The sequence below is a fragment of the Pteropus alecto genome, unplaced genomic scaffold, assembly GCF_000325575.1.
Source record: "Pteropus alecto unplaced genomic scaffold, ASM32557v1 scaffold44, whole genome shotgun sequence".
NCBI classification, from domain to species: Eukaryota; Metazoa; Chordata; class Mammalia; order Chiroptera; family Pteropodidae; genus Pteropus; species Pteropus alecto.
The window spans coordinates 395,477-409,227 of record NW_006436812.1 but is presented as its reverse complement, the minus strand read 5'-3'; the positions used below and the strand labels follow the sequence as shown (position 1 = coordinate 409,227).

Sequence of the window (13,751 nt, the reverse complement as noted above, 5' to 3'; positions counted from 1 at the left end):
TCCTCTCTGGTCCTCCGTCTCCTTAACGAAGAAGAAGAGCTGATCCAGAGGGCAGGGATGAGGATGAAAGCCAGAGCAGGCACGCGGAGGCTGCATTCTGTAATGTTCTGTCTGTGATTAAGGGGTTGTTTTGTTGTTTCATGGGTTCTGCACCCCCTCGGCCTCCTCCAGCCGGAACACACAGCACACACCACCAGGCAGCACAGGCGCTGAGCTTAGTCCACAGTGGTTCTCGGGTTGGGCCCCTGGCCTCCACTAGTGGCCTTGGAGGAACAAGAGGCCGCGGCCTACCAAGATGGGTCCACGAGGCCCCGGGCCAGCTGCCTCCCACCACGACCAGGCCTCCAGGTTCAGATGGCCTGCTCCTGCCGCCGTCTCAGGCTGAGCACGCGGGCTGCCGCCAGGAAGGCGGCCCCGGTGAGCAGCTCGGCGATGAAACTGATCCAGCCCAGGGCCAGGGACCAGCCGAAGCGGATGTCCACCTGGTCCAGGAGGGCCTTCTCCTCCAGGAGACACAGCGCCTCCTGGAGGGCGGCGGCGGAATACGCGATGTAGAGGCTGATGCCAGCGAGGGTGACCAGAGCTGCAGGGAGGCCAAGGAGAGCAGATCAACCCCCCTGGCACTGCCCTCCTCCTCCTTGTCGCCCGGCCAAGCCACCCTGGCCTTGTGAGGCATCCGTGCTCCTTCTCACCCCAGGGCCCACGCACACTGGGCCCTCTGCCCGGTACACCCTCCTTCCCTTCTTCCTGCCATCAGTAACGCCTCTCCATCCCTGCGCCTCGGCTCGTGTGTCCACTCAGATCAAATCCCCCTGTGGCTCACAGCACCGCGCAGCCCTCTGTCACTGCCCAGGTCGGAACTGCGACTTTGCATTCGTTTGTGAAATAACTAACGTCTGTCTGCCCCACCGAGCCGAGAGCTCCAGGGCCTCGCCCTGGATTTCCCAGCACCCAGAACGACCCCCGCACACAGTGGGTCTTCAAAGACATATCATTAAAACTGCGCTGTCCGGGCCTAGAGCCACTGGCCATGCGAGGCTGTTTAAACTTAATTTACACGAAAGGCTCAGCCCCTCGTTGGCACCTGCCGCGTGTCGTGTGCCCCTGAACCTGGGTCCCGGCTCCCCCACTGCACGGCGCAGGTCAGGGAGCGTCACCCCCGGGCGGTGCCAGGGTCCAGATTTTGTCATTGGATGAGCAATGAATGCCGACATGAATAATGATCGTGGGTGCTTGCAGATCTGAGCCTCAGATTTTCACCTTCGCTTACTCCTTTTATTTTTTTTCCTCCATAGATTCCAAGTGTGTGTGTCATCGATGTTCTCATGTTCTCGTTTTTTTTTTTTTTTTTAAGGTAGGACCGTGTCAAGCGCAGCGGAAGTAGTGAGGCCTGAGCACAAGCAGCCAGTGTGCTGGATCCCAGCTTTGAAAGCCTCTGGTCGGCCAAGCGCACGGTATTAACCCAGGCGTGGCCCGGATTTTTAATTAATCACAGCGGATTCTGTCAGAATGGCAGAGGGCACAAGAGTGAAGGTCTTCTGCCGGCTCCCAGCCCTAAAGCGGACGCTCCCTCCGAACTGCTTCTTTGGCAAAATCATGGAAATGACTCTCAGAGCCCGCTTTCCACCCCTCTGCCTCGCCGTTGGGACCACAGACCCAGGAAACGAGGGACCCTGGGCCGGAAACTGCTCATCCGTTGCAGCTGGGATATCACAGATGGGGAAACTGAGCCCAGAGAGACGACGGGGCCCCTGTTCCCTCCCCTGCTGAGGGTCCGTGTGCAGCCCGTCCTGCTGGAGCCCAAGCCCCTGGCGAGGGGAGCACCTACCTCCAAAGAGGAAGAGGGTTCCCGTGAGCAGAAGGAGGAGGGAGGCTCGGAGGAGGAAGCTCAGAAACCCTGTCATCCCCCCAAACACCATCAGGATCAGGCTGAGCGGCAGCAGAATCACGAAGGTCCCATGCATGACTGAGAAGAGAGAAGACAGCAGGTCATTAACATCCTTCAGTCAATCAACAAACATTTCTCGATCATCTGCTATGGGGCCACGCCCAAATGCTGTGGGCAGGAATTAGCACCACCAGTTACTACTACTACTACTTCTAATGATAGCAATAATAATACTAAGAACACTTACTGAGGCTCGTCTCTGCCAGGCTTTGTGTTGCATAAACATTGTCGCATGTAATTCTCATGCCCCTTGCAAGGTAGGTATTTACTGTTCATTCACTAATTCACTCCGCCCATGTGTATGGAGTGCGTACTGTGTGCCAGGCACATTGAAACGGCTGAGTCGGTGGCAAACACACCAAGACTTCTTCCCTCGTGGGGCTGCCATTTAGTGAGCGGAATCAAGTAGCGAACAAATAAATAAGTGACAAAGTTGAGAGGTGGTGACAAATGCATGGGGTGGGGAGTAAATACAGCAAGGGGGTGACATTCGATGAAGCAAAGACCTGAAGGAGGTAAGGGAGGCATCTGTGCAGAATGAAGGGCCAGAGGGCAAGGGTCACAGGCAGAGGCAGGAGCAGGTGCAGAGTGTGAGATGGGAGTGCGCCTGGGAGGTGGGGTCCCCTAGGGAAAGCCAGCGAGGGTGGCATGGAGCGAGGGAAAAGAGAGGCACATTACTACATTACAAGGCATGATTAGAACTTGCATTATAAAATTGGAAAATAGAAGTGAATGAATTACATGAAAGCCAAGACCCATGGTGAGGTGGGGTGGGAGAGGGATGGAGGAAGTCTAGGGTCTCGAGAGCTCAAGGTCTAAATAATTGCCACCACTTTGGCTCTGAGCTTCCCAACAACCAATGCAAAAAGGGAAACAAGTGCAAAGTTCTTTTTCACCGGTCATTCATTTACCAAACATTTATCAGCCATTTACTGTGAGCTGGGCACTGGGCCTCTCTGCATTCTTTTGGCAACAAGATAGGCATGAAAATAAACACTTCCATCCTTCAGAGTAATCGAAGAATCATTTCTTCCAGGAGTCTTTTTCTATCCACGTCTGCCGCTGTCCTCACGGTCAGGTGGCCCTGCTCTGTGCCCCCTCGGCTCTCCATAGTCGCCCTGTCCTGGCATTTGTTTCCTAGTGTTGAAGGCATCTTAGTCACTTTTCTGTCTCACCTGTTAAGCTGTGAGTTCCTTGACGAGGCAGATCTTGTCTCCTCTTGTACAATTGCATCCCTGAATTTCTAGTAACACTCTTAGGATGTGGTGAGTATTCGACAGGTATTTGTTGACCTAATTAATTCACTAAAAGCTAGACAGCATGGCTCTCTGGCAGTAAAAATATGGCAGTTGCTAAGAATTCAAAAAGAAACCAAGGAAGCTTGAGAGATGACCTCACGGTGGTTAAAAATATGGACTTTAGAGCTGGATGATCTGCCATTTAAATTGGGGCGCTGACTGGGGGCCTTGGGCATGTCACTTAATTCCTCAGAAGCTCCATTTCCACATCTGTGAAATGGAGGTAATAATATGTGGTCCACAGTATTATCCCAAGAACAATATGTGTAAAAACAATGCAGCGGCATGGGGGAGTTGTTCAATTCGTATCCTGTAGAAAAAGTACTAAATAAATCATAACCTGCCACAAATAAAGACGACGAAGTGGTAATAATTCAGTCTGACTTCCACTGTGACCAAATCACTTTGTTCTCAGTCCCCTAAATGCCACCAACCTCAGTACGTCAAGGAAACAAGACCGATCTCCCTCCCAGGGCTGTCACGGGAGAAAATGTGATTACAGGGGACGAGACCTGTGGTTCTCCTTCCTCTCCCTCCGCCCCCTCCACATCCTTCCTTCCTTCCTTTCCTAAGGAAAAATCTTGGGCAAGGAAGCACAACAGCTGGCATGAAAACCTGGTCCTGTAGATCTGGCCCCGGCATGGTACTGTCTCCAAACGATGGCTGAAAAGTAAAATCATTCCTCATTTAGAAATTAATAAGGTTTCCCGGAGTTGATCGAGCCCTGGCAGCCCACGTGTGAGTTCCCCAGACGCGCTACAAACGGACTTGATGTACGAATTCAATTAAAAGCCTGGGTAAGAACAGTCCCCATGGGAGAGTTGTAAAGTCTCCTGCTGCAATGTGGTTTTAGCTCTCTCTCTTTTTTATTTCTTTTCTCTTTTTTCTTTTTTTCTTTTTTTTTGCATGTGCCTTCGCCTTTATTATTTTTTGATTTTTCTAGGCTGTGGACTTGGAACATGAGTTCTGTTCTCTTGGGAAATGTACCCATCTCCAACCACATCTCATCCAAGAACAAACGTCTACGGGCCTCTGATAAGGGTCGGGCTCTGCCACCGAGCCGGGGACGCCGCCGTGGACGAGGACCCTGCCCCGGTCCTGGAGAGAGACTAGCAAGGAAACAGAGGAGGTAATTACAGACTGCGACGTGTCACGAAGGAAATAAGCATGATGACACGGAAAAACGGGGTGGGCAGGGAGTGGCCGTATTAGTTTCTTCCGGGCGCTGTAACAAATTACTGCAAACTCGGTGTCTTAAACGCAGCTGGAATTTCTTCTCTCACGGTTCTGGAGGCCTCAAGTCCAAAATCAAGGTGTCAGCAGGACCGCACTTCCTCCAAAGTCTCCAGCGGAGAATCCTTCCCCTCTTCTTCCAGCTTCTGATGGACGCTGACCATCCTTGATGTCCCTTGGCTTGTGGCAGCCTCGCTCTTAACGTCCACCTCTGTCTTCACACGGCCTGCTTTTCTCCCCTCTGGGATTGTCCTTTTCCTATAAGGAGACTTGTCATAGGATTTAGGGCCCATCTGGTGAATCGAAAATGATCTCATCCCAAGATCCTTAACTTAATTACATCTGCAGCGACACTTCTACCAAATAATGTCACATTCCCGGGTACCAGGGGTTAGGACGTGGACCTGTCTTTTGGCGGAGTGACGCCTTCCACTCCGCTGTAGAATCTGCAGTCGAAGCTCCACAGATGATAGCTCAGTAGAATTGATAACAATAACGTTGCCATTATTTCATCAAGGTCATGGTTTCATCGAGGATAAATACGTGCCCAAGTACAAGAGATTTTCAACTCAAAAATGCTTTGTCGCGAGTTAAAAAAATGCAGACCCAGAAAGAAGTAAAAATGCCCCCGCAGAGGAAAACTGACTGCTCCGTTGTCACATGGTGCAAAGAACCGCTCGGCGGGAAAACCAGGCTCCCACAATGCTCCCGAGATCAGGACCCCCCGAGGTGGTTAGTGAAGCAACAGTTCTGCTCTTAAAGCCAGAAGGGACCCGCTTTTCTCCAGATACATCAGACGCTCTGGCAGCCGAAGAAAGTCTCAGGAACCATTTCAAACCAAAGCGGGCAATGTCACCGTCTTTAGTTTACAACCTTGTCAGTGTGACTTTGAGACTCCAGGATGGGCCCAGACACATTCAATCCTATTGTGCTTGATAAGAAAATTTTTAAAAAATTTTTGTAAATATTTGTCCTTGAGTCTGCTGTTAGCAGAACATAGCCCCCTTGAGGACCGGGAATGCCTCTCAGTTATCTTCATGGTCTCCGAGGTGCGTTGTTGTGGTATGCAAAGAACGCTCTCTGCAAGCAAAGACTTGGGTTCAAATCCTGACTCTGTCTCTTACCAAGAAAATGATACCATCTTTCAAAAGCCCGTTTCCTCACCTGTCAAATTGGACCATGGATTACCTTCTGACTTTGCCAAGCCGTTGTGAGCTTTGAACGTTGGGGTAATTGTTTCTTTCTTATCCTCGAGTACCTTATGTTCTTCCAGGTAAGTTTTTAACTCTTTTTTCCCATTTCACAGATGAGGAAACCGAGGTTCAAGGTGTCAAAGTTCAAGGTATGTCAGTTGCTCAAGACGGAGGAGCTATCAAGTGTCACAAGAAAGGGGGCTGGCAAAGGGGTGATGGGACTGCAGACGGGTGCTTAACCCAGCCTGGGAGTGAGGAAGGGTTTGGAGTGGGGATCTTAGCTAAGACCCGGAGGTCAGGTGAAGAGGCATTAAGTGGACCCAGGGGAGGGGCGCGGATGTTCCTGGAAGAGAGGACAGAATGTGCCAAGACCCCAAAGCAGGAGACACTCCAGAAGCACGCACATACCTCGGTTCTGGCAGCTGGAGAGAGAAGCAGAGATCGCAAATAGCTCCATGAACCACACTCAGGAGAAGTTCGCCCGCTAGGGCATCCTCTTGGGGTGTATTTGGTAGCAATCTATAACACTCTTTTGGGGAATTTTTCAAACATGACTCATGTGGTCGCCCCCGGCTTTTTCTTCGTCTCCTCCCAGAGTGAACCTCCAGGAATGCTTAGAGCACATCCTTCCAGTCTTTTTTCCATATATTTATGGGTTTTTCCTACATATATTTACTTATTTCCCCAAGGTGTGCATTTGGTCACACTTTAACATATCTAAAAATAGGATGTGTTTGACCATCCAAAGCGTCTCACATTTATAATTGGCAGGGTTGTTTTCTTTCTGAATGGCATGTTAAATTTTTGGCATCTACCCACAGAAAAGGTATAACTCGGGCAGGGGGGGAGTTGGGATGAGGGGAGAAATAACAAATGGAATCATACTGCCCATAACACCCTGTAATCCGTTGGGTTGGTTTGGGTTTTTTTTGGTTTTTTTTTTCATTTCATAGTATAACTTGGCATTCTACCCAGGTTAGTATACTATTTTTACAGGCTACATAATATTCCACACAATGAATATATCACACATAAATGTTTAGCCACATCTCCGTGCATGGGCACTGAAGCTGTGTCTTGTTTTTCACTGTTACAAAAATAGTATGGTGAACCTCTTCTCAGAAGCCAAACACGGTCAATGCCAAGGAGTGGAATTACTTTGAATATGAATTTTTTAATGCGTACTTGACTTTCTGTGGGCGTCCCGAAGCCTGGGGCTTTGTGCCTGGAGGAGTGCAGCTATGCATACCTTGCAACTCAAAGTTCCCTCCTGGGCCCAGGCAGCATCTGAACACCTTTATGTCCCCAGTCCCTTCTCCGTGCCTGTACCCACCACCTCCTCTCCTGTGACTTGCACCAGGCATCATGGGAGGGCTGGTTTTAATTTCCACACTCCCGCAAGAGCCCAGCACCCAATCTCACCTCCTCAGAGGACGGCCAAGCTCAGTCCTGCCTCGTGGCTCACATTACACTGAAATTATACTCAGTGTAGCATCATTCTAAAAGGGTAGACATTGCCTGGGTTCAAATCCCTGATCTACCAGTTACTGTGCAAACTTTGGTAACTTACCTAACCTCTCTGTGCCTCGGTTTCTTCATTCAAAAAAATGAGGATGATAATAACAGTACCCGCCTCATGAGGTTGTTGTGAGGATCAGCTCCATTTTATGGGTGAGAAGCCTGAGGCTCAAGGAAGCAATATGACTTAAAGCAGGAGGAGGAGACATTAACTGAGCTCCTACTGCACACAGTGCCATCTGTGTTGGATGCTTTGCTCATGTGACCTCATTTCGTCTCAAAGCAGCCTGTTTATGGAAGGTGACTCGCCAGAAGTCAGACAGCTGGTAAGAGGTGGGTCCTTATTTATCATAGGGATAATCCTTTGTCACGACTGGCACATAACTCAGCCTGGCCAATCCACATATCCCATCCCTTCTGCCATAGGCATTGGCTCAGATCTGGACATGTGATCCAATCTGGTCCAGCGAGAAGCCTACCTGAAAGTTTTACAGAATTCTTGGTAAACAGCAAGTCTCCTCCTGCTTGGGTTGTTAAGACTGGACATGATTTAGTTGAAAGCAGAGCCCAAACAGAGGCAAAGCCCCAAGAGGAGAAGAAAAATTGAGTTCAGTTCTCTGGATTCTAGCAGGCTGGAGCTTTGCAGTTACATGGACCAAGAATTCCTTTTCTTGTTTAAACGGGTATGATTTGAATTTCTGCCACTTGCCACCAAAAGACTCCTGGCTGATACTGTTCCAGACTGCGGCTCTTATCTGCACTGTGCTGAATTAGATGACCTCTCTCCCCGCCAAAATTAGTCCAGTGCCTAGCCAGGGAACCAAAGCCACAACATCCCCAGAGCTAACCTGAAAAACAAAGTGGATTGTTCTTGGGCACTGAAGTGGTCTGCCTGCTTGGGTTTTCTTGAAGGAAAAATCCAAGGTTCTCCCCACATACCCCCACCAGGATGGGTCTAGGAGGTTGATTCAGAGGACATGCCGCCTTGACAGCTGGCCTCTCCCCTTTAAGGAAAGAAACATCTTCACAAACTAGAAGAGCTTGGACAAGATTCGAAATTCATTCTAGAGATAGAAACATTCTGGGAAAAAAGCTCTCTCCAGGGGTGATTTGCAGCAAGCATGCGGTCTGAAGGGGCAGACTGCTCTCTGCTGCAGATGATATAATGGTAATAATAGCAGCTACCACTTCAGGCGCACTTACGGGGGGCCAGGCCCTGCCGGAAGCTCTTTAAATACGCTCTCCCCTTGCATCCTCACAATATCCTTATGAAGAAAGATGACAGCTATTCTCATTGTGCCCATGAGAGCTATACGGGAGTTAGCCATCCAATTCACCCATAGATGTGATGAGTGGTCTGGATGCCAGCACCCAGCCCTACAAAGGGTTGGCACTCCATAGATATGGCTGCATCTAAAAGAGGCTGGAAGGAATGGTCAGAGGATTCGTGTTTATTGAGCACTTATTATGTGTCTAGTACTTTTATAGCAAATTCTTTCATGCAGAGTAGAGGTCCCACAGCAAGCAGCACTATGGGAGGTCCCAGGTAAAGTCTATTTTTTCATCCGTCCGGTTCTTAGAATCCTGACCACACTTCCTCGTGGTTTTGGCATCTCATTTCAATAGATGTAGGAAGCAAGGCTCAGAGCGGTTAAGACACCTATCCCAGGATCACAGAGGGTCCTGGTGAAGGTCTGAGCTGGGATTTGACCCCCATCTTCCTTACTTCAAGGGTGAGAACTCTTGATTATTCTTGAAACAACATTCTGAGAACATCCAAGTTCCTCACAGTCCAGCGTGAAGCTGAGGGCAGAGTCCAGAGTACCTCTACCTTTCCTCAACCTTCCATATGTTCCAGGTGTCTGGGGGATGTGTCCTTCAGTGAGACCTTATGCCATGGTATGCTGGAGCTGGATCATATCAGCTCACGAGAACCAATTAAGTTTTAGGAATTTTGTGAGCCAGCTGACATCATGTTGATACCTCGAAACTGACCACAGGGAGAATATTTACACCACAGAAATCAGCAAATGCTACAAATCCAGACTCCTCTGCCCCGCCCCCCTTCCCTCCCAGAGAGCCAGTTGTTAAATATTTTCCAGCATACCACTGGACTTCACAGAAACAACTCTGGTTCATTCATTTGCTCATTCATTCATTCATTCATTCAGCAAATATATATTGAGCTCCACCTGTAACATAATCTAGTCTGCATTCATTCTCATACCTGTGCGGCAAACCTTGGCTCCTGGCCTACACTCTGCCGGGCTCTGCGCTAAATATTGAGATCTCGGCAGTGGCTAGGTAGACGTGGCTCCTGCTCTCATGGAGCTCCCAGTCTAACGAGGGTGAGATTTTAACGCCAAAAACATCATGCAACCTGTCCTATGAGTAGGAGCTGAGCAAGTCAAGCCAGCAGGTGGGAGCGGGCAGACTCCAGGTAGAGAGAATGGCATGTGCAAAGTCCCTGTGGCAGGAGGAAGCGTGGCATGTTCCAGGACCTGGCCCAAGGCCAGCATAGTCAGAGAGGAGAGAGCAAAGTGGGCAACGGACTTGGAGAGAGTCCCTGGCAGCCGTAGTGGGCCACGTTAGGGACAAGCCTCAGTGAGTCTATCCAAAATTGACACATTTTTCACCGTCTATGGAACTCAGTCTTCATTTCCTCGGGCCTCAGTTTCCACATTGGAAAAAACGAAGATAAAAATGGAGGCTGTGAGGATTAAATGCAGGCAGATGAAAAGCATTTGGCTCCACGTCTGGCCCGCAGCGAGCCTCAATGAACTGGACTATTACGTTCATTTCCCTCCTTCCACAAGTGTTCATTCAATGCGTCTGCCTTCCTGCATTCGGGCCTTGCAGTTTGCTGGCTTCCAAATACCCTGCTAGGCACTTGGGAAATCAGCCACCCCCAGGGCAGACGGTGGCCCCTGGAGGGAGGGGGTGTCCTCTGCCTCAGGGTGGCCTTCCTTGAATCATTCCACAGATGTTTATTACATCCCTGCTACAGTGAGGATACAGGCAAGGCTGACCGGGGTGTGCCTTCTGACCTATGGGATAAGACCTCTCCTCTTTCTGACCTTCAGCTCCCCAGGCTGGTTTAGGTGTCTCCCTGAGATCCCAGCCACCTTCCCTCACGCTGCTGTCACTCTGAAATAGAACTGAATTCCCACGTCTGTCTCCGCAGCAGGTCTGTGAGCTCCTTGAAGGCAAGGCCTGGGTCTTAATCGTCAGCACCGTGCCTGGCACACAGAAAGTCTGCGCTCGACCGTTTGTCGACTGACTCCTAAACCGCACCACGTTACAGGTGGAGCCAGAGAAGCCCCGCCCGCTGCTCCCAGCTCCGGTTCCCCCTCCCGCCGGTGTCAGAGGCCACCCGCCAAGCCGCTCCGCCCGCCCCCGCCCGCTGTTAGGAGAAGTGCTCCAAAACTGGTGGCCCACCCTAGGGGGTCCCCTCCCAGCCTCGCCACCCCGGACTCACTGAGAAGTTGTCGACTCGAGTCGCTGACGGTCACGTTCTCCTGCCAAAACGGGTTCATCAGCGGCGCGCACGGGCTCTGGACTGCAGGGGACAGAGGAAGCAGTGGACAGGGCCCTGGAGTTGGAACCCCAGCCCGAAGATGCCCCGCACCCGCCCCAGATGCGCCACCGGGAGCGCGTGCGGAGGCCACGTCTCAGAAGGGTGCTGGCAGCCCCCGCCCTCTGTCCACCTCCCTGCGGACCCCCAGACGCCGTGTTTAAAGCTTGGAGGCTGGGAGGAGGGGCGGGCGCCCAGCAACAGGTCCCCGGCCCGGGTCCCCGCGGGCCCCTTACCCCGGCAGGTGCGCCAGAGGCCGGAGTGCGAGCTCAGGGGCTCCAGCTGGCTTTGGTTGGCGCCCCCCGCGCGGTCCTGCGACCCCAGGCCGCCGCGTTCCAACCTCTCGGTGTCAATGATGTACCAGAAGTCGGTGCCGATGGCGGCCGCCAGCAGCACGAAGCTGAGCGCCCCTGCCAGCGCCGCGGCGCCCGCCAGCGCGCCCAGGGGCACCCGCATCTCCCAGCTCCCAGCTCACTGCCCGAGTCGCTCTGCTGGGGTCTGGAACCCCAGCTCCAGACCTCGATCCCTCCTCCGCCCCTGGCTCCGCCCCTCAGAGTCTCACCTGGGTCCTGGGACCCGCACGCGCTCCTTCCAGAGACCCCATCACCTGCGCCCTCAGACCCCAGCCCAAGCGCACCCTCTCATCTCTCTTCCCACTTCTCCCCCAGACCCTTCCCGCTCCAATCCCCTCCCTTACTTCCCAGGAACCCCCAGCTGTTGCTCGCTCTGCCCTGCCTCTCCCTGCCCACCCCAGCCCCTCTCGCTCTCTCCACACCACCTCCTCAGTGCCCCACTTCCCGCCCGAGGCTCCAAGAGTCCTCCTTCGCCCGCCCTCCCACAGGTCTTGGGACCGTGCTCCCTCTTCTTGGTGTTCAGCCCCGGCCGCGCTGGAGGCTGGGCTGTGTGGGGGAAGGGAGGGTGGCTTTCCCACAAACTGGGGAGTAAGAAGAAGGGGCGCTGGGGAGTAAGAAGAAGGGGCGCTGCGGGCCAGACAGCCCTTCCCAGAGCTTGCGGATAATCTTCAACGGCCCCTCTGCGTCCAGCTCCAATTGCCCTTGCTCCAAAATTCACCTTCCCTTGATCTTTCTAGGCTAGCTCCTAAGGGGAAAGGCAGATCCATTTTTTATCAAAGTTCTTTAAAGCAATGGGCTAAGCCAGGTCCTCTTGGCTATGGTGTCTATCACCAAAGTCTTCCTTCATCACCATTCTTGCCACCATCAGCACTCCCATCATCACCACCAGCATCAGCATCACCATCATCACCATTACCATCACCACCATCATCACCACTGTCATCACCACCGTCACCACCATCGTCACCACCACCGTCACCACCACGTCACCACCATCATCACCACCAGCATCAGCATCACCATCATCACCATTACCATCGACTGACTCCTAATCACCACCACCGTCACCACCAACATCACCACCATCGTCACCACCACCGTCACCACCAACATCACCACCATCGTCACCACCACCACCACCACCACCATCACCACCATCATCACCACCACCATCACCACCAACGTCACCACCACCGTCACCACCACCATCACCACCATCATCACCACTGTCATCACCACCGTCACCACCATCGTCACCACCATCATCACCATCACCGACACCACCACCGTCACCACCATTATTACCATCACCATCATCACCATCACCATCACCACCACCGTCATCACCGTCATCACCACCATCACCACCATCATCGGCACCATCACCATTCTCCTCATTACCATCACCATCGCCCTTATCTATTCCACCATCTTCACCACCATAAAACCTTTCATTCTTTCAAGACATACTTCTTGAGTGCCACTGTGTGCCAGACACTATGCAGTATGTCCAAACACTGCTCCTGCTCTTAAGAAGTGTAAGGTGTAGGCCTTTCAGGCTTCTCAGGGCACACAGAGAAAATAATCATATTCATATGGCGCAAGGGTAACTGGAAGAAGCTTCTAGATGCTGGAGATGATCAGCCTCAGGGGCTGCAGCTACCAAAGGTCCCTGGAGTCTGCCCTTATGGCCAAGAGATCAAAATCTTGGTGCTTCTGAGACACATTCTTAAAAAAGAAAAAAACCTTGTGCCAAGACTCAAAAGTTAATGAATCGAAGAGAATTATTAAACGAAATGTGCTTAGTACAGGGAGCTATGCGAGAAAATGACAAAGGAGAGGTTTCATTTAGATTCAGAATCCAGGAAAGTGACCTTGAGACATGCAAAATGTAACGGCATTTCCTGCCCAGGTGATGGCTTATATGAAGGGTTTGGTACATTCTAAAATAACTGAAAGAAGAGAAATCAGGCTAGAACATAGTGACAGAGGAGCAAATAGAGAGAAATGATATTGGGGGCACAGGTCGGGGCCAGGTCATGTGGGTCTTGAGGCCATGATCAAGAATTGGGATTCTAGTCTAAACCACTAAATGGTTTTGAGCAAAGAAGTGAAACGTTCTCATTTACATTTGAAGAAAAGCTCGGTCTCCCTACCAGCTTCAGTGAGGAGCATGGACTAGACAGAGACAGGAAGGGAAGCAAGGAAGCCATTTAGGAAGGTGGTGCAGTGGAAGCTGATGGCCTGGGCTAGGGCGGTGGCCATAGTGGACAGGAAGCGAAGTGAATAATTATTTTGAATCGAGGTGGGTAGAAGTGATAGGACTTGGGGAGAGACGTGGGTTGAGAATTATCCTTTTCCTGATTACTTTATTCTCCCTTACCCACGCCGTCTTAATCTTCGTCATCACATCTTCATCTTTGTTATCGGCGGCGGCAGCAGCACCCTCAACAGAGCTATCACCAGCAAGAACACGTCCTCCCCTTGATTCTGCACACCATTCTACTCCATCACCCCTTCGACCACCGTCTCGACGAAGATTGATCTTAGAATCATCACCGCGGATGGCTTTGCTTTCAACGCCGTCACACTATGGCTGTTATCTTCGCTTGCACCGTCATGAACAGTCCTCCA

The 13,751-nt window shown here is 51.5% G+C and overlaps 1 protein-coding gene across 2 annotated transcripts; it reads right to left on the bottom strand.

Moving 5' to 3' along the window:
* Nucleotides 1-293: 293 nt before the first annotated feature.
* Nucleotides 294-11,220, bottom strand: TMEM114 (transmembrane protein 114). 2 transcript variants are annotated; one of them, XM_006913841.2, is made up of 4 exons: nt 11,001-11,220; nt 10,669-10,749; nt 1,829-1,966; nt 294-583 (listed from the first exon to the last, which is right to left on the bottom strand). In XM_006913841.2, the coding sequence occupies exons 1-4, from the start codon at nt 11,218-11,220 to the stop codon at nt 351-353; spliced, it is 672 nt and encodes a 223-aa protein (XP_006913903.1). In that variant the 3' UTR covers nt 294-350. The 2 variants fall into 2 exon arrangements, with proteins under 2 accessions (XP_006913903.1, XP_015446491.1); XM_015591005.1 differs by lacking the exon at nt 1,829-1,966 and having other exon boundaries at nt 351-583.
* Between the last annotated feature and the right edge of the window lie 2,531 nt (nt 11,221-13,751).

Bases quoted from the DNA above. Each gene is read 5' to 3' on its own strand.
- TMEM114 (XM_006913841.2), bottom strand. From the start codon at position 11,220: ATGCGGGTGCCCCTGGGCGCGCTGGCGGGCGCCGCGGCGCTGGCAGGG. The intron at 10,750-11,000 runs GTAAGGGGCCCG...TGTCCCCTGCAG, and splicing joins CCTCTGGCGCACCTGCCGGG to TCCAGAGCCCGTGCGCGCCG. The intron at 1,967-10,668 runs GTGAGTCCGGGG...CTCTCTTCTCAG, and splicing joins CTCGAGTCGACAACTTCTCA to TCATGCATGGGACCTTCGTG.